At 39.6% G+C, this 23,428-nt stretch overlaps 1 protein-coding gene across 1 annotated transcript in view; it reads right to left on the bottom strand.

Moving 5' to 3' along the window:
• The window catches only part of znf804a (zinc finger protein 804A), a 99,927-nt gene that overhangs the window by 11,531 nt on the left and 64,968 nt on the right, over window positions 1–23,428 (bottom strand). Inside the window, exon 2 of the mRNA XM_036576548.1 lies at window positions 6,192–6,335. Coding sequence (XP_036432441.1) covers window positions 6,192–6,335 — 144 coding nt within the window. The remainder of the gene's footprint in view (window positions 1–6,191; window positions 6,336–23,428) is intronic.

Here is a 23,428-nt window from a genome sequence, read left to right as displayed (position 1 = left end):
CCCTAACCCTAAACCTAACCCTAACCTCAAGGCAAAACCTACACCTATTCCTGACCCTAACCCTAAGTTTGTTAATGATATAAGTAACAGTGTATAGGTTAATTTCTGTAGCTTAGTGAAGTCCACTTAACTAGGTTTTGTATATGTGCTGATCTTACCTTTAACTCTGTCATTCATATGCATCTTTTGTACTGATGGTGACTTGGTAAGTGCTTAATTCTTACTTGATAATTAGTTAATTAACCAAGCTAGCTACAGTAACTAACTTTAGCAAGCTTCAGAAGAGTTCAGCCACCTGCTGGATTCCAGCTTAACTGCTTAAAATCTCAGTCTTATTACATACTAAGGCTTATTATTGAGTAACTACAGGGACTTCAATACAAACCAGCTGAGCTATTCTTAGATTATAGAAGTGTGTAATGAAACTTTGGGCCCACCAGCGAACCCTGGCCCTGTAAGGGGTTAAGCCCTGGGTTTAGAGCTAGAGAAGAGTTTGAGGTGAATTTAATAGATATTTATCTGAACGTAAGTTAAAGACAAATTTACAGAGGATCTACTGTGGACCATCAGAATAAAGGACAAGCCTATTAGCTTTAGTTTGGACAAGGTCATTTCTGAGTGAGTGACTGCTCTGCTGGTGTTCAGGTGGTCTGTGTGAGTGGTCTGTCTCTGTGCGGGGGGTTTAGTCTGGTTTAGCGGTGATGGTTCTCTCTCTGACAGAGACACAGTGTTGTTGTGTCTCAGTGTGAACATGCAGAGCGTTCTGGGGCGTCCAGCACTCCATTACCCTCAACACCCACTCAGAGACGGAGACGGAGACATGCTCCAGCTCCTTACCCTCATCCATCACGCTCACACACAGAGCTCAGACAGGGCAAACACACACACACACACACACACACACACACACACTGCTGTAGAGCACACAAACACGCACACCTGTTGTGCTGTAATGTGGATTTTGCTTTTTTTAAGTGTAAATGATCTAATTGATAGTTTGCATATATATATTTAGATATACACATGTATATATATAGGTGGTCTGTGTGAGTGGTCTGTCTGTGTGCGGGGGGGTTTAGTCTGGTTTAGCGATGATGGTTCTCTCTCTGACAAAGACACAGTGTTGTTGTGTCTCAGTGTGAACATATTTAGTTTGTATATAGTTTTCGCATATATATATATATATATATATATATATATATATATATATATATATATACACACATATGTGTGTGTGTGTGTGTATTGCTGTTGTTAGAACAAAACCTTGTGTCTCCATTTGTGTCGTTTTTCAGATTTTGACATAATCTGAAAATGCCTGCTCGTCTTTACATTGTGTGTAAATTTCATGATGAATGGACAGTCTGGCTCCATTGACTTACATTAAAAGTAAAGTATATTTTCTCTTCTCTTATAAAGTTACCATTTTGGAGATACGAGATTTGATCCGACAGAAGGATTCTGTCGTAGGAACCGCACACGTCTGGGATATATTATACAGTCAGAGCACAGTCAGTTCTCATAGTCGACGTGTTGGATGTGGCAGAGCTTTAACTCAGTATTGAAGGTCACTGTGGTATTTCTGAACCCCGAAACAAACACTCCGCCCGTGATTCTGCACACGAGCTACCGCACTATTCGTGTTGGATGTGCAGGCATGAAGATCTGAGAGACATTCACCGATTAATTTAGATTGAATAAAACCAGCTAATTTACTGGTTACCACATGAAGTACATTTATTAGGTTGATCTGACGAGACACTTTTAGACGAAATTAATTAAAATAAGTATAAATGTATTTAAATAGGTTTTAAAAGCTCATAGTATTCTTACAAAAATCTCGGTGTGAAATATTAGAGGTACTGACTACATCTAAGATGTGTTCACTTGCTAAGATGACATTTTCTGCAGTGAAGTGCTGAATGAAACATCTAAAAATCATTTTTGTGTAGTTTTTTTAACACGCACACACTTGCTGTAAAAATGGCCCATCAGTTTATCCTATAAACATCTTCATGCGGTAACAAGTAACTAGTTTTATTCATCCTAAATAAACACTTCAAATGAATGATTCTTTCAACCAAAGCAGTTTTTTGAGTTGAAAAAAACTTTTTTAGGTTGAACTGATGAGCAATTTTCACAAAGTACATAACATCTACACTGTGTAAGTTGTTATTGGCTTTAAAATGGCAAAACTTATTAATGTAAAAAGTGACTGTGATTTTTTAATCTCTGAGCAGAAGCCCCTGGTATAGAAAACAGCACTAATATACATACATAATCTAATATTAACAGAAATGGCTGTGATTGTGAATAGTTTAATGTTAGCCGGCGGTTCTGAGGTCGGCCTGCGGAAATGCAGATGAGGAGAAGCACATGCATGCGCGACTGTGACAGGGCCGGGGGCGCCAGTTCCTCCTGAATAATCCCTCGTTTCTCTGCTGCAGCACTGTTCAACAGGGCAGTCTCGAGGAGGGGTCTGGGACTCGGCCTGTGTTTAGTGGGGTCGGCGCTGATAACGAACGCAGTGGAAATAAAGCTTTAACTCAGTATTAAAGGTTACTGTGGTATTTCTGCTCCAAAACAAACACGCCGCCCGTGACTCCGCACACGAGTGGTGCAGCATACATTTCAGCGGTTCCCTCTGAAAGGAGGGCTTTTCATGGGAGGTCTGAAAAGCCACCCTCTTTTTTTTCTTCTTCTTTTTTTTTTTTGCTGGTAAAACATGTCACATTTTTCTGAATCACACTGCATAGAATTACCCACATGTCTGAGTGAATTACATTACCGGCGGGACCGAGCGCATTCAAACAGAAATATTCTCGCCGTGGGGCTCGGAGAGGAGTCTCTTTTCATTACAGCGCCGCTGAGTCGAGCCACATTTCAGCATTATAAATGTGCAGCGCTTGAGAACAGGTCAGAAAAGCTTAGACTGCATCAGTACACACTCACTCACGTACCAGTCGGGGCAGAACAACAACAACAACAACAACAATGAAAAACAACAGCGAGACGCAGCGGCTTCCAATTGTCCTGTCTGGTCCTGATCTATAACACCTGAAATGAAAACTCCACCCCGAGAGCTTCCGCTTCTGGGACATTCATCTTCTGCCTGAAAGGTTTGGAGCCACCTGACTGGATGTGTGTTTTTCACAATGCATTCTGACCCAAAGAGCCACAACTTACTTTTCAACATTCTCAACATTTTCCCTATAATTCAGTGTGTGAGATGTAAACAGAGTGATTCAGAGTGGTTTGGTATGAAATGGTTCAGATGTCTTTACAGTGGTGGTGATAGGAACCAGGGGTCGCCATGACTACAACACAAATATAGACATTTTATTTACTATCCAGAACCACCAGTGAACCTACACGAGTCTTCTGAGTCTATATGGAATGATGATGATGGAAAATAGTGGAAAATCTGGAATAATAAGTTTTCCCTCTGCATGTCCCTCTTTGCCATAAAACATTAAACATAATAATAAGTTTGAGGCCAAAATCTTCTGAAAACTATCATAAAACAGCATCTCAGACATCAGGCAGTGAGTTCATAACCATTTCATACAGTAACTTCCTGCACTGTAGAAAATGGCTCGTCAGATCAACCTAAAAATGATTTAATGTAATAACAAGCAAGTGAATCAGTTTTATTCAACTCAAAAATTACTTTGAAAGAATTAGTTAATTTACTTGTTACCACATGAAGTCATTTTTCAGGTTGAACTGATGAGCCATTATTTACAGCAGCATCCTAACTACACTGTAAAAAAAAAACAAAAAAACAAAACAATACTTTATCACAAGAGAACATCTTGAATGTAGTCAATAAATCTAATATTTCTCATTAAGAGACTGTTGTAAGAATATTATAAGATTATTCCACCTGTTTCTGTGCACTTTTCCTTGTTTTAAGTGATGTTATGTGGTGAAAGTGTCTTATTCCTTTGGCAGATTAGTTTACTTGTTTCGAAAAAATAGTGAAGATAATTTTGCTCATTTCAAGGATAAAGCTTAAAACAAGTAAAATGATCTGCTAATGAAAATAGACACTTTCATCAGATGAAAATACTTAAAAAAATGTCTAGAAATAAGTTAAACACAATATTCTTAAGACAGCCTCATAATAAGTAATACTAGATGTTTTGACTCCATTTAAGATGTTTTCACTTGCTAAGATAGCATTTTTGCAGTGTAGAAAACTTTAAATGTTGTCCTAACTTTAGGATAAAAACCAACAGTGTCCTAACTAGATACTATTATATTCATTCATACTGTAAATTGGTGGTTTCACTTCTCAACCATTCCTGCTAATTTACTTTGTTCTTATTTATGAAAACTCATGAAATAAAACATTGCAGTGTTGGTGAATAATGAGAAGAGTTTTCAGATCTTAACTAAGATCAGAAGTTTCTGGTTCCTTTCATCACCACTGTGAACAATTCTAATCACAGTTCACCAAGCATTAAAGGTGCAATTTGTAAGATTTTTACTTTAAAACATTCCAAAATGAATATGAATTATCAACAGAATGAAAAAAAAAAAAGAATTGTTAAAATAATGACCTGACCCGTCCTGTCTCGTAATACCACTTTGTACCTCAAGAGGTGACAGTGAGTCACTGTAGCGCCAAGTCTGCCATCAGTCTGTAGTCGTAGTACAGAAACATTAGCGCTGCCATGAGGGCGTGTTCTAACCTCCTGTCAATCATGTTGAAGGTCCTGCCCCAGTTAGACTGTTTAAGGACAAGTAGCCAATGAAAGCGAGTAACCACTATCACCGAAACCACTCCCATCAAAAAACACGTTTAGCAGCAAAGACAAAAAAGTGACCCAAATAGACCCAAACCAAGAGTAATGCAGAGTAAAGGGATGAAGTTTGATTCTATACTCGCAGCGTTTCTTCTAGATTGGTAAGGAGTGAAGAAGGAAGAGGGGGAACTGTGCATCTCCTGGTTTCTTCCAATAGTGGTTGACACCACAGCATTCTGGTGAAATGTCACACCTATTTGTTTGGAGTATGAACTCATCAGGTTGTGTCATCTTACATATCTCCCCATTAACCCTCTCCGGTCAACAATGTTGTATGCGACAACAAAGGCTGTTGTACATACAGGAATAAACATCTTGGGAATACTGTATGATACAGACTTATATTTGCCGTAACACTGAGGGCTTCAGTGAGATCATATCCCTCTGAGAAGCTTTGTAATCCAGGCTTGAACTGCACTGCCTTTTTGGAGCCTTTGGAAAATAATTCCATAATGAAAAAATCCCACACTGAATGTTTAACTTCTGTGTTTATTTATCTGTTTCTCCGTGTTAAAAAGAGTTACTGTTGTTGTTTGCATGGCTGTTATGCCTCGGGTCAAGTCTGGTGACCAATCAGAGGCTGTGTTTCTGACTCGTCGACCAATCAGTGGGTGTGTTCCTGTCTCATCGACCAATCAGAGGCCGTTTTCCTCTCTTGTTGCCAGAGCAATGCTACCTTTCTGGGCAAAATGAAAGTATGTCTGTAGCACACAGCATTCAAAGAATATTCTTTTCTTTTATCCACGATGTCCTTTGATGTTGCACAGACATTGTTGACCTGAGAAAGTTAAATAATCAGGCGTAAATGATCATAGTTTGGACATTTTTGACCACCGTCTAATTTCATACTCGTTGTTGATGTCATTACTATCATTCTGAATAATGAAAAATAGTAAAAATAAAAATGTATCCCTTGATGTGGGTGAGTGGATGTGTCCAAACATTTCACTATATATATATTTATATATATATATATATATATATATATATATATATATATATATATATACACACAGCCTTGTCATTTTTCAATTTTCGACATAATTTGAAAAAGCCTATTGGTCTTTACATTGTATGTAAATTTCATAAAAATGGACCAAAAGAAACGACCCAAAATTACTTGGAAAAAAGTCTGGTTGCATTGACTCACATTAAAAGTAAAGTAAGTTTTTTCCTTCTCTTGTAAAGGAGATGTGAGGTTTTGTACCCACAACAGCAAGATATGCATATATATATATATATATATATATATATATATATATATATATATATATATATATATATATATATATATAATATGGAGTGACCTTGAAACGCCACTGTCTTTCTCCCAGCTCTGGCTGTTTGGAGCTCCTGGGATTCCAGCCGTGGCTGCCTTACCTGTTTGTGCGCGTGGTCATAAGAGTTGATGTGGTTGTCGAATTCCTGATGTTTGTAGTACTGCTTGTCACACAGCTGACAGTAGAAGTTGGCCTTGAGGTCCTCCAGGGCTTTGGCCAAGGTTTTCTCCTTCTCAGCATAATCCTGGAACACACCGCAAAACACAGCGATCCATCAGACACAGAGCTCTGCACAGCATTACCTGAGCTATAGTGTTACATACAGCCACGCAGGATACTGAGTCAGACGCGCCGGCTCTTCACTGCCCGTGACTCAGTGGCCCGTGAGGAAGCCAACTGGAGGAATGAGGGGGCGGAGTGGAAATAAAATAACATACTTTATCTGCTGACCTTGATATCAGAATACTACATGTTTATACACCAAACAAACACAAATTCCCGCACATTCTGCGCTCTATGAGCCCAGCGCTTCCCCACGAGCACGAGCTCAGCTAAATAATCAGGTTTGAGTTCAAGTATGTCATGTATTAGTAAACAGAAATCTGTTTAAGAAAAATGAGAGGCTTATTCACAACTATGCAGTTTCATCTGCATAGACTGGTGAACTAATACAGCCACTAGAGGGCGCTGTGGCTGGATGTTCCATAGTCAAGAACAGTGCCTAATTTTAACTCTGAAATACTGAGGTGGAAAAACAATCCAGAGAGACCAGAAATCAGTGTTTCTGCTCAACAGAAAGCCAAATGTACTGCTTTTGTGTGGAAACGCTTAAAGATAGGAAACTAAGTCAACTGATTATGCTAAAATATAGGTTTCAATGCTCAGTGCAGCCAAGAACTGCTTACTTTAACATACATCAGGCCATTTGACTGACAAGCAAACCAGCCATAGTTTCTGAGTGATGTGTTGGAGCAGGTGATCGTCAAAATGGAGCAACAACAAAAACAAACCCAGAAGAAACAAAGTCTCCCATCAGCAAACACACTAGTACAGGGGTAGAGTCCTGGAGGGCCGGTGTCCAGCACAGTTTCCATACTCAAACACACCCACTTAACCTGGCAATTAACAGATAGGTGTAATCAGGTGTGTATGAGCAGGTATATCACCAAACCGGCCCTCCAGGAACGGAGTTGTGCACCCCTGCACTAGAATATCAAACAAACAATCAATCAATCAGTCAACTGTTATTGATTGCCACTTTGTACTTCCACTCACTGGCCACTTTATTAGAAACACTGAGCTTGTGCCTCCAAAACTGGCCACTTTATTAGAAACATCCACTTTGTACTTCCACTAACTGGCCACTTTATTAGAAACATCTACCTTGTTCTTCCACTTACTGGCCACTTTATTAGAAACACCTGCCTTCTACTTCCCCTAACTGGCCACTTTATTATAAATGATTGCCTTGTACTTCCACTCATTGGCCACTTTATTAGAAACACCTGCCTTATACTTTCACTAACTGGCCACTTTATTCTTTTCATGGTTAAATGGTTCTCCTCTATGATGGAAAATCTGCTGTATCTATCTATCTATCTATCTATCTATCTATCTATCTATCTATCTATCTATCTATCTATCTATCACAGCAAGTAAAATGATCTGACAATGGAATAAAACACTTTTAGTAGATAAAATTATTAAAAATAAGTAAAAATGTCTAGAAAATAAACTCAATAATCTTATGATATTCTCACAACATCATGTGAAATAATAGCTGCATTAAGATTTAGAGTGTTTGCACTTGCTGAGATATTATTTTTGCTGTGAGGGTAAAAGAGGAATTTATTGATTATTCTCAGGGTCGACTGAGGTGGGAATCGCTATCAGGTGTTTGTTCAGAGCGTCTGAGTAACCAAATCTGTGATACGGCTCTGACCTGCTCTCCGTCACTCTGAGTTTGGAAATTTTCATCTTCAGGTCAGTTATCGGGGAGCAGATTTTTCACTCTGACGGAGCGTGTTGCTCCTAAACAGCTATTTGTCTGCTACCGATCTGCTAACAGATACGCGCCGCTGATGTCTTTTTTGATGTATGGCCGTAATTTGTTTTGGAGGAGTACTTGTCGTGCGCTCTTTGAAAACACGGCCACCCCAAAACTAATACAGCCCTAATACAGCGCCTCAGCGGAATGCTCATCTTCGCCTGTTTGTTTTTTATACACGTTATTAAATATTGATTTACAACAAATCTGGGAAGAGAGCAGCTTTACCAGGGGCAGATTCTGTTTTAAATCTAATTTAGTCATCGGTCAGGATGTATGGAACCTGGAAGATTCAAAAGCGAGATGCATAAAAACCCATATTCCCCAAAGGCTCTCCAAACCCAGTGACGGTGAGGAAGGCAGAGGAGCTGCAGAGAATGGACCATTTGAATGTGTTGACAGTATAACTCAACCTCAGGCCTGGAGGAACGCTGGTAAAGCTTTCTAACCCTTTCTTACCCAACGTCTGGTGGTGATCCATTTATAGTGTTTGTGTTTATCCCTTTTAAATGATTAAAATCTGTCCACAGAGTAACTGGTGAGCTTTCATGTCCACATTGGTCAGTAAAATGGATCAGCATGTGTAACTGGATCTTTCTGTGAGCTACTGTGTTTCCTATCACTGTGTAAAAGAAGCTCAATTCTGCCTTTATTGTTGGATGCACTGCAATAGTTTCCTAACCACATTCAGAATTAATTCACATTGATATGAAAATACTTATTATTGACCCATTTTATTGGAAAACATATAAGAGACCACTGAAGTGTGAAGTCTATTTGTTATTCATGTGTTTACTTACTCAAGAAGGTTGTTTGTGGCCACTTCAGTCACTTTCCACTTGATTAGAAACACTGTACTTACACTCACTGGCCACTTTATTAGAAACATCTACCTTGTGCTTCCACTAACTGGCCATTTTATTAGAAACACCTACCTAATAGCTCTACTATGTAGATGTACAGTTACAGACTGTAGCCCACCTGTTGCTCCACAGTTTATTAGCCCCCTCAACCCCAGGGCTTTTACACAGGTCATTGTCATTGGTTGAGAGTGGACCACCACCCAGAAATAACCAGCCAAGAGCAGCTCTGTGGTCAGAAACTGACCACTGATGAAAAACTAAAAGATGGCCGACACAAACTGTGCATCAACAGATGGGCTGCAGTCTCTAATTGTACACCAGCAAGGTGGGAGGAATTTTTGGTGAAGTCGCCGGGGGGTGTAAAGTGTCTCAGCAACACACTCATGTTTTCCGGCACTTTCCTGCTGATTCAGAGCCTCCTGCAACAGCAGGTCATTCAAATGAGCTAACGACTGGTGAGAGGTCTATTTCCCTCACCTAAGGTGAGAACATGACGACGACATGCTGCTAAATATGTCCGTTATACGCACAAATGATGAAAAAAGCTTCTCTCACTGCGCCGCTTCTGCCCAAACAACACGAAACATCAGGTCTAAGACTGACACAGACAACCTGAATTAGGACGTTTTCACCATTTCAGCTTTTCAAGTGGTCTTACTGAGTCGTGTTATACCCCTCACCTCGGGTAAAATCACTGTAATGTGCAGCTTCAAGTTGATTATTGCTTTTATAAAATGGAGGCAAAATGGAGACAACCAACCTAAAGTATAGTATAATAATAATCATCATAATAAAATGTAACGTTCAATGAAAAATAAGTCAGATAAAAGATGAACTGTTTAATGCTTTCTAACAGTGCTATTCCCACAGCTCTGACAATGAATCAGACCCATTCAGTGATGGGCTTCAGCACCACCCATAATTCAGTGTTACCCAGGTGAGGTCTGAGTTCTAAAGGAGTTGTGGTGTGAACAGGTAGCCTGAGATCCCACTGCTAAACAGAACCAGAAAGAGAACGCAGAACCCTTTACACTTCACTTACACTGTGAGCATAAAAAGCACTGAGGTCATTTACAGCTGTTTCCTTTCAGACTCACGTTAACAGAACTGAGTTTGGGTCATTAATAAACATGCTTACTGTCTATTGCGAAACCAGACAATACTTATTCTGACTGTCAGCCACCTGAGTGTGTACACTAAGTGTCTGTGTGTGTGTGTGTGTGTGTGTATGTGTGTGTGTGTGGGTATGAAAAATGTCCATGGATGGTGGAAGAACTCATGGTACATTTGAATGGACCCCCTAAGATCATCAGACTCCAAGTTTACTGCAAATACATTTCATTTGAGTGGCTGACAGAGATGTAAATACCAGTGTTAAACTCAGGAAGTCCATTAGTTTCTGTATGACCAGCCAAAACATGTTCTGTTACCATGGCAACATGTTCCTTGTTGGTATTTCTCTGTAAATATGCCTCTTGTCTTTGTTTTGGTCTTTGCTCAATATTGTTGGTTCAGACCTGATGTCTTGTTTTTATTCTAGCATTTCAGACCCTGATTCAGTTCTGATTGTTTAATATTTCTTTCAGTGTCTTTAATTAGTTAGAGTTAATATTAGTTAATATTTCGATATCATAAAGCCCATACATGATACAGGTCTACTAATGATACATTGACTGATCCTTGTTGACCACTGAACACAAACAACTCAGATATGATTTGGTGACTTTATAAGAGGATGGGTCCAACCTGAATACATTAATTCAATCTTCTGTGCCTCTAAAGTACAAATGTAAATTGTTGGATATCTGACGGAGTTTTGTGGCCTGTCTTTGAGGTTTTTCTTGTTAAATTTACTGACAGTTGAAGTTTTTGCAACTTTCACACTTGAACTACAGACCTCAGATATTCACAAGGATTATGTTATAATCTATATGATTGCAGGACATTAATAGAGATAGTAACAAGCTAAATATATACTCAGTTGTTATTTATAGTGTACTTTCTATTGGGAGGAGTCTGTTCCAAACCCTAACCCCTAAATTTCTGAAAATAATACGCACATTTTTAAAAAAAAGATTTTTGATTTCTTTCAAAGTGAAGTTGAAAGATTTTAATCTATCATGAGTTTATTTAATTAAAAAAAAAAAGGTGTCCCACGTTTTCATGTCATTACCGAAACACACTTTTATTCGGTAGGCAGGGCCTTATTTTAGCCACACCCCTGTATTTTAGAGCAGGAAGTGAGGCTGTATCCCTGTCCCTCATGGCCACATGGTGAGCAGTTATATTCCATTGTTTTGAAGTAAATGTGTCCCAAAGTCTGAAAATCAGTGTGGAACATTAAGAATCATCATATTTTCTGCAGTTCAGCACTTTTTAGTGTTTTAATGTAAAATATGATGATTTTCTGTGTGAACAGCTGTTCAGAGCTGTGTTTGCTGGTCATGTTCTGGCTGAGTTTTGAGCTCAAAATGAGCTAAAATTGTCGCCGTCACTACTGACACATTAGGTACAGTTTGGATAGAGTTATGATTGTTTCGGTAGTGACAAAATGGAATGTTCAATCATTTGTTTTAATAAAATAAACATAATTCATGTTGAGGGTCACTCAGAGCAAAAGGATTTTAAGTCAGTTTTAAGTCAAATTTGTTTTCATCCCTGACTTTGAATCAAACCGATAGACTCATCCATATATTTGACACACGACACCGTCAGACTTGCACCCAAATATTCCGACAACATCTATGATCTGTATTTATTTGTTTACTGTTTGTGTTCTGTACTGTCTGTTTATGTCAGCACCAATTTCCTCCAAGACAAATCCCTTCTACATACAAATCCTCTGCCGATAAAGTGATTCTTGTTTATGGTGGAAACCAAAATAAACCTGAGCACAATTCTTCATTTTCTCCTGGAGTCTGTTTAAAAGAGAAAAGCAGCGCTGCTGTTTAACAACAACAAAACTGTGATGGAAAAAGCCTGATGCAGATGAAGAGGCGTGAAGCTGTGAAGTCATTTACACAGCAGATAGATCTAATCTCCGCATGGGGGAAGGCAGCCGCTTAGCGCCGGCTTTGTGTCACGCTGAGAGACTCCCCCTCCTCCCCTGAGCCCCCAAAAAGAAGTTCTGCTATCGCTGGTTCCCTGAGCTTATCAAACTTGTGGACTAAAACCTGGTTTGTGAATCCTGTGATGACGCTGCTCTACTTCTGATGGACAGTTGATAAACAGATTAAAGAGCTTTACCAATACTGTAACTTACGCTAGTCAACCCATGGAGAAATCTAGACACTGTAGCTTCATCAGGTAACATAATTGACACTATAAGGCAGCACGGTGGCGCAGTGGGTAGCGCTGTCGCCTCACAGCAAGAATGGCCTGGGTTCGATTCCCGGCCGGGTGACCAGGGTCATTTCTGTGTGGAGTGTGCCTGTTCTCCCCGTGTCTGTGTGGGTTTCCTCCCACAGTCCAAAGACATGCAGTCAGGCTGATTGGACATGCTGAATTGCCCCTAGGTGTGAGAGTGTGTGACTGTGTATGTCTGTCTGTCTGCCCTGCGATGGACTGGCGATCTGTCCAGGGTGTATCCTGCCTTCCACCCACTGACAGCTGGGATAGGCTCCAGCACCCCACCGTGACCCAGAAGGATAAGTGGTTTAGATGATGGATGGATAATTGACACTTGTATTCTCCATGCTGTATTTTTATTGTCTTGCAATATCTCTCGCACAGCCTTTTCACTTTATTGTAACACATATCTAACATTTGTATGCTGTTAAAAACCCTTCTGTGTGCCCATCAACCCATGGGTTTTTATGGGTTTTCTAACATCACTAACAGAACTGTTTAATAGCACAGCTTACAATAATGTTAAATGGCTAACATATGCAATGTATATAATCACAAACTACTCTGTGTAATTGCTTAGTGTTTTCTGTCTGTTACAAACAACCAGTAGTTAACTTTGAACTTTGAACACTGTGGTTGGTATAGTGTAGTGGATAACACCTCTGCCTTCTACGCTGCAGACTGGGGTTCAGTACCTGCCTGGGTGAGCACCCTACACTATCCCAATGAAAGTCCTTGGGCAAGACTCCCAACACTACCTTCACCTACCTGTGTAAAATGATCAAACTGTAAGTTGCTCTGGATAAGAGTGACTGCCAAGTGCCATAAATATAAACTTTCTAAACAGCATTGCTGAACTTACTGCTAACTAAACAGAGTAGTGCTAAGTGCAAGCTGCTTAAGCTCATCAGCCCTGGTTTTAAGTAGCCATGAAATTCAATTTCCGCATGTTTTGGAGGTCTGAACACCATTTTTTTTGTCTTCAGTAATGTTGATGGAAATTATTTCAATGGAAATGTGTGTGATTTACAAAACTAGAAGTCTTTATGGGTGAGCGAGCACATCAACATTCAAAAAGGTTTTATTTTTGCCGATTTTCTCCCCAATATAGTCGTATCCGGTTCCACCAACTTGTTAAGACTTCCCCGATCAGACGATACCACCAGCGCTAGGAGGGCGAAGGTTTGGACCACCGCATCTTTTCAAACTGCTGCTAACGAAACGTCATTGGACAGCTGAACGCGCTTGGAGGAACAGCCACCGTTGCTGGCTAGCATCACATTGAGTGGGGAGGTATCCTATCCTCCCAGGGAGAGTGAGGACCACTGTCCTCTCTTGGACTTCCAGCCATGGACGGCTGTAGCATCACCAGGGATCGAACTCACGATCTCCTGATGACATGGCCATTGTTTAGATGGTTGCACCGCTTGGGAGCCCCCAAGTGTTTTTATCATGTATCATTTATCATGAGTCCTAGTTCATCTGATAACAGAAGAAATATTTTAATTGATTATATTTTCCATTGCATTGGCAGAAAGGCCACTAGGGGGCTTTCAGAAAGATGCAATGCTTGTTATGTTTTATGGTTAAACATAAGCCAAAATATAACCTTTTACTAGCTTAACTAGCTGACCAGCACTGGATATATCCAACTGGTCAACATTCTTCCATCTTCCATCTTCCATCTTCGTCTAGCAAGAATCTAGTTATGACCATCAAAGACCAGCTTAGGCCATATTAAACCAGCTAGGTTTTCAGAAGAGGTAACATTTAGTGGTGCTATCATGCTTCAGTGTTAAGATTTTTCCATCTCTTAAAATTTCAACACTTAAATTAATGTTCAAACTGAATAGTTTGACAGATTTTACCACACACAAGTCAATGTGGGGTGACTGAAGTTAAAGTTTCTAAACAGCAAAATAAGTAGAGCTTACTGGCTAAACAAAGCAATGCTAACCATAACATAATTTAGCTTTTTGTGCTAATGTTTTTCTCTCTTAATTTTAGTAATGAAAAAAATATTGTAGCTTATTTTCCAACAAAGGTGGGTGTGGGATCATAACCAAATAACCGGCATACAGAAACCTGAGTGAAGTAGGAGACACCCGTAAAGCCGTGACCCAGACAAACAGCAGCTCAGTCCTCTCGCTGCTCTGCTATTAGTATTAATCAGCGTAATTGTATTATTCCCCTGCGAGCGGAGAGCCCTGGCATTCGGACTAATGCACCATTATGCAACCTAATGCGGGGCTGTTTAACCCCGTCTCATTGACTGCTCTAATGCAGGGAAATGGCGAGCATTTAGCTCCGTTTTGTCGGCTAAACATTTGTCTTTTGTTTCATTTTTTGTAGCGGCAGTTCGCAATCCGGCATTACATTAAAACATCAAAAGACTGGCGTATTTGCATACAGTGGATTACCGCCTGACTTAAAGAAAATCCAGCAGTGGGCTGCCACACAGGAGCGGCTGGCATAAATAGCTCCGGAGGCGCCACTGCGGCAAAATCTCCAAAATCTCAGCCGCTGCTTAATCCTCCACACGGGGGAAAACAATGCTGGCAGAGTTTCCCTCCAGCAGCTTCCACAATAGGCCTGACTCAGGGAAGTTGATTCACTCAATAACTAAATTAAAGCAGAATTTCACAGATTTTTTTTCAAATTGTTCTGCATATTTCAATCAGTGAGATGTAAACAAAGTCTTTCAGAGCGATTTGCTTTGTAGGGAAACTTATCGGCTCAGATTTCTTTACAGTGGTGGTGAAAGGAACCAGGGGTCGCCATGACTACAACACAAATATAGACATTTTATTTACTATCCAGAACCACCAGTGAACCTACACGAGTCTTCTGAGGTTATATGGTATGTCGATGATGGTAAAATAGTGGAAAATCTGAAATAATAAGTTTTCTTTGGGGACTATTTTGCCTCACAGCGCCCTGCATATTATGTATCCCTTCACCATGAATGGAGTTTAAAATGGGTTTTAGACCAAAACCTTCTTAAAACTATCATAAAACAGTGTCTCAGACACCAGGCAGTGAATTCAGAACCATTTCCTGTAATCGCTTTTAGAGGCATTTAACTCTTCAGATGTTACCATGACCACTGCCTCTTAAATGCTGCATTTAACATGAAAACACTCTGAATTAAACTTTCTTTACAGCCTAAAGATGAAATTATGCAGAAATGTTAGGAAAAAAAAAACAGGAGAATTACTTTATAAGTGAGGTAATAGGGCTGCACAATATATCAATTGCTAATCATAATCATGATATCAGCCTTTGCAATATTGAGTTCCCTGAAGGCTGCAATATGTAAAGGAGATGACCAATCGCAGACCTGAACACCATGACCAATCAACACCATGATCTTCTATGGGTGTCTGGATGATATTTAATCCAGCAAAAGCCAATTATTTTGGTCCAAATAATATTTAACCATGTTACATTATTGAGTAACATTTTAGCATATGGGGAATTACAATGTAATTATAGTAATTACAGTAGTAAATAATTAATTAGCCACTCATTACTACGTTATTATAACTTGGCTTTTGTCAGAGCATTTCTAATGCTTTCCTTAGGCCTTATCAAGCCAATGTTCATTGGCAACAGCTGAGTTGCTAAAATTTGAAAAGATAAAATTGTTTATTAATGTCTTGTCATGATATATATCATGTACAATGCTTGTGAACTGAACTGCAAAGACATTTCAAACATAGATACTTTATCTCAATATTGACTCAGCCTCAGTGAGGCCTGATATGAACACAATAATTACAAGTGCTCTGGAAAAATGCTTAATTCACCCTAGTTACTGTTTAATAAAGCAGTAATGAGCAGCCAGTTTAAGTAGCTGTTTAAGGCTTAATAAGCACATTGCAAGGGCATTGTGATATCCCCCTACACTGAAGTGTTACCCATTATTTATCCACCAATTTCTACCTTATATCACCGTTCAGAGCAAGAGGAACCACAATAGTAAAGTCTTGTGCATATTGTGAGGCATTAGAAGATCAGTTAAATGAGAAAAGTCTAATGTTTACAGTTACAAATTGAGATATTTCTGTTTTCTTGGATTTAAACCCTTAAAATCCCATTCTTACTGCATACTAAGGCTTATTATTCAGTAACTACAGGGACTTCAATGCAAACTGGATGAGCTATTCCTATGTTATAGAAGTGTGTAATTAAACTTTGGGTCTACCAGTGGGCCCTGGACATTTAAGGGTTAAAATGCATTTCAGTGCTGAAAACTAAATAAAAATATAGTTGTAGGTCAGTACAGAGCATCTGTCGTCAGCTTTTTTAATGCTCCAGTGACCTTTCCTCAAGGTCAGCCAAGGGCCGTGCAAGCAGAGGCTTCCAGCTGTGCAAATTTATAGAAACATAAAGAGAATATATGATTGGTGTGAGCTCAAATGGAGTTGTGATCAAACAGGTTATGATTCTACTCTTTATGGTGCAGCAGGTTTATGACTGATGTCTTTTATGTGAGGATGAAGGAAAAAAAAGAAGAAGAACACGAAGCCGTATCAGAAATGTGCCGTGCAAAGGAACCTGAAACATTTATCACTACAAGAGCTGATGGTACTGAGGATAATCCTTCAAGCGGATGAGGTTTCGGTGTCATCAAGATATTCATGAAAACCAAACACCATCGGATCAGAACATTAATTACAGACTTCACACTGATTCGCTAATGCCTGCTTCCAGGAGCTCTCAAACAATAACTCCCCCAGAAAAACGAACAGAAAGAAAAAGCAATCTGGTCCTCGACTATTTCTTTTCCAGAAGACGCCTGCATAATTTATGAGAAAACAGAAAGTTTTAAAATATTAGCTTTGCAAATGATGCGCAGGGCGCGGCTGTGGTGAACCCGTGTGCGCCGGGAGTCCTCCTCAGGTCCTGCACTTACTCAGCTCACTGAAAAGCCTCCAGGTGCTGATGAACATTCACCTGATTGATGTAGATCATGCAGGTTTCCTCTGTAGAGCCGCTGCGAGCAGCTCATGAATTAAAAGAAGGATCCAGAAAGAATCTCTGTATTACACCTCTGAGCTCTCTATCACACCTCACCGCTTAAACTGTGATTCAGGTTTGATGGTGATCGTGATGGTGATAGTGATGATTAAGATGGTCATATGGTCATGATGATATGTGGAATGGTGATGATGGTCATGGTGAGGGTGATCACAATGATCATGATGGTGGTGATGATGCTGATGGTGAAGGTGATGGTGGTGATGATACTGATGGTGAAGGTGATGCTGAAGGTTAAAGTGATGCTGATGGATAAGGTGATGATATTGATGGTCACGGTGATGATGCTGATGGTTAAGGTGATGACACTGATGGTTACAGTGATGATGCTGATGCTGCTGTTTTAAGGTGATGATGCTGATGGTTAAGGTGATGACGCTGATGGTGATGGTTAAGGTGGTGATGCTGATGGTGAAGGTGATGGTGGTGATCTTGATGGTGATGATGGTGATGATGTTAGTGATGCTGATGAGTGTTGATGATGATGATGATCATAATGATGGTGATAATGCTTAAGATGATAAAGGTAATGGTTACTATGCTGATGGTTAAGGTGATGATGGTGCTGATAGTTAAAGTGATGATGCTGATGGTTAAGGTGATGATGCTGATGGTGCTGATGGTTAAGGTGATGATGCTGAAGGTTAAAGTGATGATGATTACAGTGATGAAGCTACAGGTTAATTTGATGGTGCTGATGGTTAAGGTGATGATGCTGAAGGTTAAATCGATGATGCTGATGATTACAGTGATGAAGCTGAAGGTTAAGGTGATGGTGCTAATGGTTAAGGTGATGATGCTGAAGGTTAAAGCGATGATGATGATGATTACAGTGATGAAGCTGAAGGTTAATGTGATGGTGCTGATGGTTAAGGTGATGCTGATGGTTACAGTAATGATGCTTATGGTGTTAATGGTTAAGGTGATGATGCTGAAGGTTGAATCGATGATGCTGATGATTACAGTGATGAAGCTGAAAGTTAAGGTGATGATGCTGAAGGTTAAGGTGTGATGTTCATGCTGATGGTGATGATGATGATGATGATTGTGATGCCGATGGTGATGGTGATGATAATAATGGTCATGATGATGATGGTGATGCTGATGGTGATGACGCTGACAATTAAAATGATGATGCTAAGGCACTTTATGACCAAATGTGATGATTTATCATTGCTGATTCCTGTTGGTCATTGTTCCCAAATTACTGACATACACCGAACCCGTGTTTCTGTATCGACTCCTATTGAGCAGCTGCTCATGTTCGCCTCTCTCTCCTGATGTGTTTGTGTGGTGCGGCGCGTGATTTCAACACCCCTGACTGATTCTGTGTCACTTAAAGGAAATTGCAAACATCTTCAGATAGCACTAAAAATGAAAGCGTTTGAAAGACCGTCTCTGTTCTTTAAATTGCGGTACAATAGCGTAGCATTGTTTACTCGCGATCGATGTAATTGCCGAGGAAAGAGCAGGGAATATGAAAATCTATTTTGAAAATTGATTACCAGTGTGCTTGCTTTGTCACTGATGGCTTCAGCACTGATATCTTCACCGTAATCTTCAACTGTGTGAAGCACAGACCATAAAATGCAGAACGTAATATCCTCAGCTGCACCGTAGCTGGCTGATGAAAGAATAAACCCAAATTACCCTGATTACGCTGCTGAGAGAGCACAAGTTTCAGGATCTACACCGAACAGGGCTTAAAAAATGATGCACAACATTAAAGTGAATATCACCAACATCACTAACACTCTGGGCCAGATGTGCATCCGAGTGCAGGCGCAGCACAAAACGTGTCTTCATATGAGCCCACAGTGCAGAATTTAACCTCTGATGTACTTATTGTGGAAACTGTGTGTTGCCCTGCCTACTAACTGCTCATTCGTGAGGTGCAGGGTTTAAAAGAGGCATTATAAAACAGACAGTTCAAGTCCTAAAATCTGGCTGAGCTGCATTCAAAGCCATTATAAAATCTATGATATATGCACACCTATGACCACCTCACAATGACTGAATTGTGTGTCACTGCGCCACAGCATGGAAAACCCTTGTGCTGTTACTCTGATGCTGCTCACATGGAGCACCGCGAGCACCCGTTTTCTGTTTAAACTGAGGGGCTGACAACTTATGTTCTTATCTAGAACCAGGCTGGTCAGCTAGCTAACAGGCTAAAAGACAACAAACAGCCCAAACAGCTCCATCATTTACATCACAGGCTTGAATTAAAGCACTTACGGTATGATTCACTGTAAAACAGCAGTATAAAAGACTAAAGAATGTCATTAAATGTCTTACATGTTTCAAATGTCTGTGTTGCGTCAAACCCAGGCTGAATCCCAAACGGCTCCGTACTCCCTAAATAGTGTTCTAGCTCTGAACGTTTAGAAATTCCAGCCTCTACAGCCAAACAATGTAAGTAAAGTTTATTTATATAGCGCTTTTTACAACAGGTGTTGTCACAAAGCAGCTTTACAAGGAAATGAGCATTACAAAAAGAAGTCCGGGTCCGAGCCCCCATGAGCGTCGCCAGTGGCGACAGTGGCAAGGAAAAACTCCCTAAGAGAAACAGGAAGAAACCTTGAGAGGAACCAGGACTCAGAAGGGGAACCCATCCTCCTCTGGTCGACACCGGATAGTAAACATTGTTAGTATAAAGCATCATGTATTGAGTGTGGATGTGTCCCAAATGAGCATTTCTTACCTGTATTTTGCTCTGTTGGGCTGCAGGATCCAGTATTTAAATGCCTACATAGTGCACTATGTAGGGAGCAGGGAGCAGTTTGAGATTCAGCCCCAGTGTGAGAAGAGGGCGCTGCTGGATTGGTGCTAAAGAAGACTCGCTGTGGTGATTTGGTGACCAAAAAGTACTTATAAAGTGAACGTTTTTGCATTAAACAGTGCTGTGTTATCATATGTTCATTATTATACGACAAAAAGGTTAAAAAGTTCATGAAATGTCTGCAGTGAACAGCGATGGGCGACCAAATGTTCTCCTCTTTCAGTTGTCCATGGTTGCTTGGTAACAATACTGTACTCTAAAGGAACTACATTTCTTGGCGGAATACTTGTTTATGTTGATTTTTATTAATAATAACATTATTTTCTGAAAAATTGTGTATTTTATCATATTTTATGTTGGCCGCCATTTTATAAAAGCAATAAACTATAAGAGGCTGTGCGTTACAGTGATTATATCACAGGAAAGGTTTTACTCGGCTTTGCAACATGCATAGCAACACACTTCCTCATGGTAAAATCACAGTAATGCATGGCCTCTCATGGCTTATTGCTTTAGTAAATTAACGTAGCCAACAACAACCTTAAGACAAAGCAGAAAATGAAAGTTTATGCATTAATATTGTTAATAAATTCTAAACATTCTGGCTGAGAAAACCCAGTTTGTGCAGCTGCATCACTGCATATTTTGCACCATGCCTTCTCACATACATACATCTGGCCCCTCTGGGTTTTAACAGTGTTATTCTGAAGGTAAACGTCGCTTCAGAACGTGTTTAAGGCTTGTGTCTCCGTCTAATCGTTGCATCTGCAGATGCTCTTAGAGGAGATCCCCCAACAACACGTCCTTAGAGACACTAACGCAAATTTACGATTAGCTTTAAATGGCACAAGAAAAAACAGAGCAAGTCAATTGAGTGGAAATTGAGTGGAATATGTAATCAGCCGCACGTTTAATACCTCCACCCACTTTCTGCACAGTCCTCCCACGTTCTGTGCAGCCCTCCATCAAACGCATGCATGAGCAAGAGAAGTGCAGTCCACGTTTTTCCACACGCGGCCCATAAACTGCATGTTGAGGCTTGTTTTACCAGTTTCTTACAGATCGTGCATGTAGACTGGGGCTGATCAACTTGACCTGGCAGAACACTACCCAAATCCCGCCCCCTTAGCCAAGAGAACAAACATTTATAGAAACAAAAATAAACATGCAGTGCCTTAATATGTATTGTTTTGTCTTTTGGCCCACCAAAAACACTGCACTTCACCCCCCAAGATAAAAGAGTTGAGGCCCTATGATCTAAAATCTTTAAGAAATTAGACAAATGGTCATCTTCTGTTACCTCAGTGCAACACTTCTCCTCTGGTGTGCAGTAGCATTTAGCCAGCTGCAGTAGCGAAGATTAGAACTCTAAACAAAAGCGTAAGACACAGGCTCCACACTGCCCTCTGGTGGAGAACAGAGTTCAGACATCTCACGGTTCATCAATAAGAGAAGGTACAATGTTACAGAGGAGCTAAAAAAGCTAAAATGCATAGCGGGAATCTTAATTTACTATTTGATTTTTTTTTTTATTTTGATCCTTCTTTTTTGCATTTCATGGGGACCTAAATATTTCTGACTAAAACCCCATTGGGTTTTAGTCAGAAACCCCAATTTAACTTGCCAATACTACTACTACTACTACTACTAATAATAATAATAATAATAATGATGATGATAATAATAATAATAATAATAATAATAATAATAATAATAATAATAATAGGCCATTCATAAGCAGACTTCCTCCATTTAGAGTCTATTTGCACACCTGTACAATCTGGTACTGTCAGCAGTTACATATAAGTGCACCAATAGAAAAACTCTGTTAACTTGTAATTAATGTAAGTTAATGTAAAAATTTTATGCCAAATAATTTTGGACTGTTTCTACTGGTCCATTCATCATATAAATCTCTGCTGCATCAACACTGATGATAAGTATCCAAATGTAATAATAATAATAATAATAATAATAATAATAATAATAGTAAAAATAATATTTTTTGTGGTATGTATGTATGTATGAGTATGCATATGTAATAATATGTTCTGTATTTATTCTACAAAACCTCACAAATATAGTAACTTTACAGGAGAAGGAAAAACCTTGTTATCTTTTAACTGAACTTAATGGAACAAGATTTTATTCTAAGTCATTTTGGACAGTTTCAAACAGTATGAATATTATATTAGGACTATATTACATTAGTATTGATTTTGGATTCACTAAGGCGTTTTACATTATCACTAAAGGCGATGCTGTAAATTCTTTATGGTAGTTCTAAATATAGATATTGATGATCTGAACAGTTATTAAATAAAATGAGTCAAAGTGAAGCCATAGACATAAACACAGATTGTGAAATGTGTTGACTGTACTCATGATCATATTTGAAATGACTCTGCAAACAGCAGAAGTAGTGAGTGTGTGTAGAAGTAAAGCTCTCTGGTCTTCAGTCTGCACTCTGTGGTTAAATGCTCATCTACAGTTTATGATGTTCCATATCTGGGATCAATACGATGCCTCCCAGGACTTTTTAACCAAATGATAATGATCCCGGAGAACGGTATTAGAGCAGCCGGAGCGGCTCGGAGAGCCCTGTTCTGGAATATTCATAATGGCGCTGTGAGTGGGGTACAGTACACACGTAAAGCCGATGCGTGATAATGGGATTTTTATGAGCTGTTTCAGTTCCTACAAACACACATACATCTAACGGCTCAGCCTCACTGCGGCGCCAGGACGGAATAAAGAGCACCGAACGCGCTCCACGCTGATTATTACTGTGCTGCTTGTTTTAGTACATGTTCTGGATAAAAATATCCCCACTGAGAGAAACAGGAGCAGCTAAACGGACCGACTGCTTTAACAGAGCAACAGCGTCTCTGTTTGAGGTTAAGATCACAGTCAGGAGTGGAAAATTATCATCATAAACATAACAATATTACATTACTGTGATATTTTTATCTAGGTCTTAAAAAAGATGGTTCTTTAGTAAAAAAATTAGTTTTATGTGGAACCACGAACACTTAAAGAACCCTTTGCATGATTAAAGGGTTCTTTGCATGATGAATGAGTTCTTCAGACTGATGGAGAACTATAGAAGAACCCTTTTGGGGGGTTATGTAGAACGCCTTTCAAAAAGCTTCTGTATAGAAACATATACAACACATTCTTCACCTGAAGAACCATTTCATGATGCAGAGAACTCTTTAAGCATGCACAGGGTTCTTTGAAGAACCATCTTTTTT

The sequence above is a fragment of the Colossoma macropomum genome, unplaced genomic scaffold, assembly GCF_904425465.1.
Source record: "Colossoma macropomum unplaced genomic scaffold, Colossoma_macropomum, whole genome shotgun sequence".
Lineage (NCBI taxonomy): Eukaryota > Metazoa > Chordata > Actinopteri > Characiformes > Serrasalmidae > Colossoma > Colossoma macropomum.
Note: the sequence above shows the minus strand (reverse complement) of the source record. Positions and strands in the feature narration are given on the sequence as shown.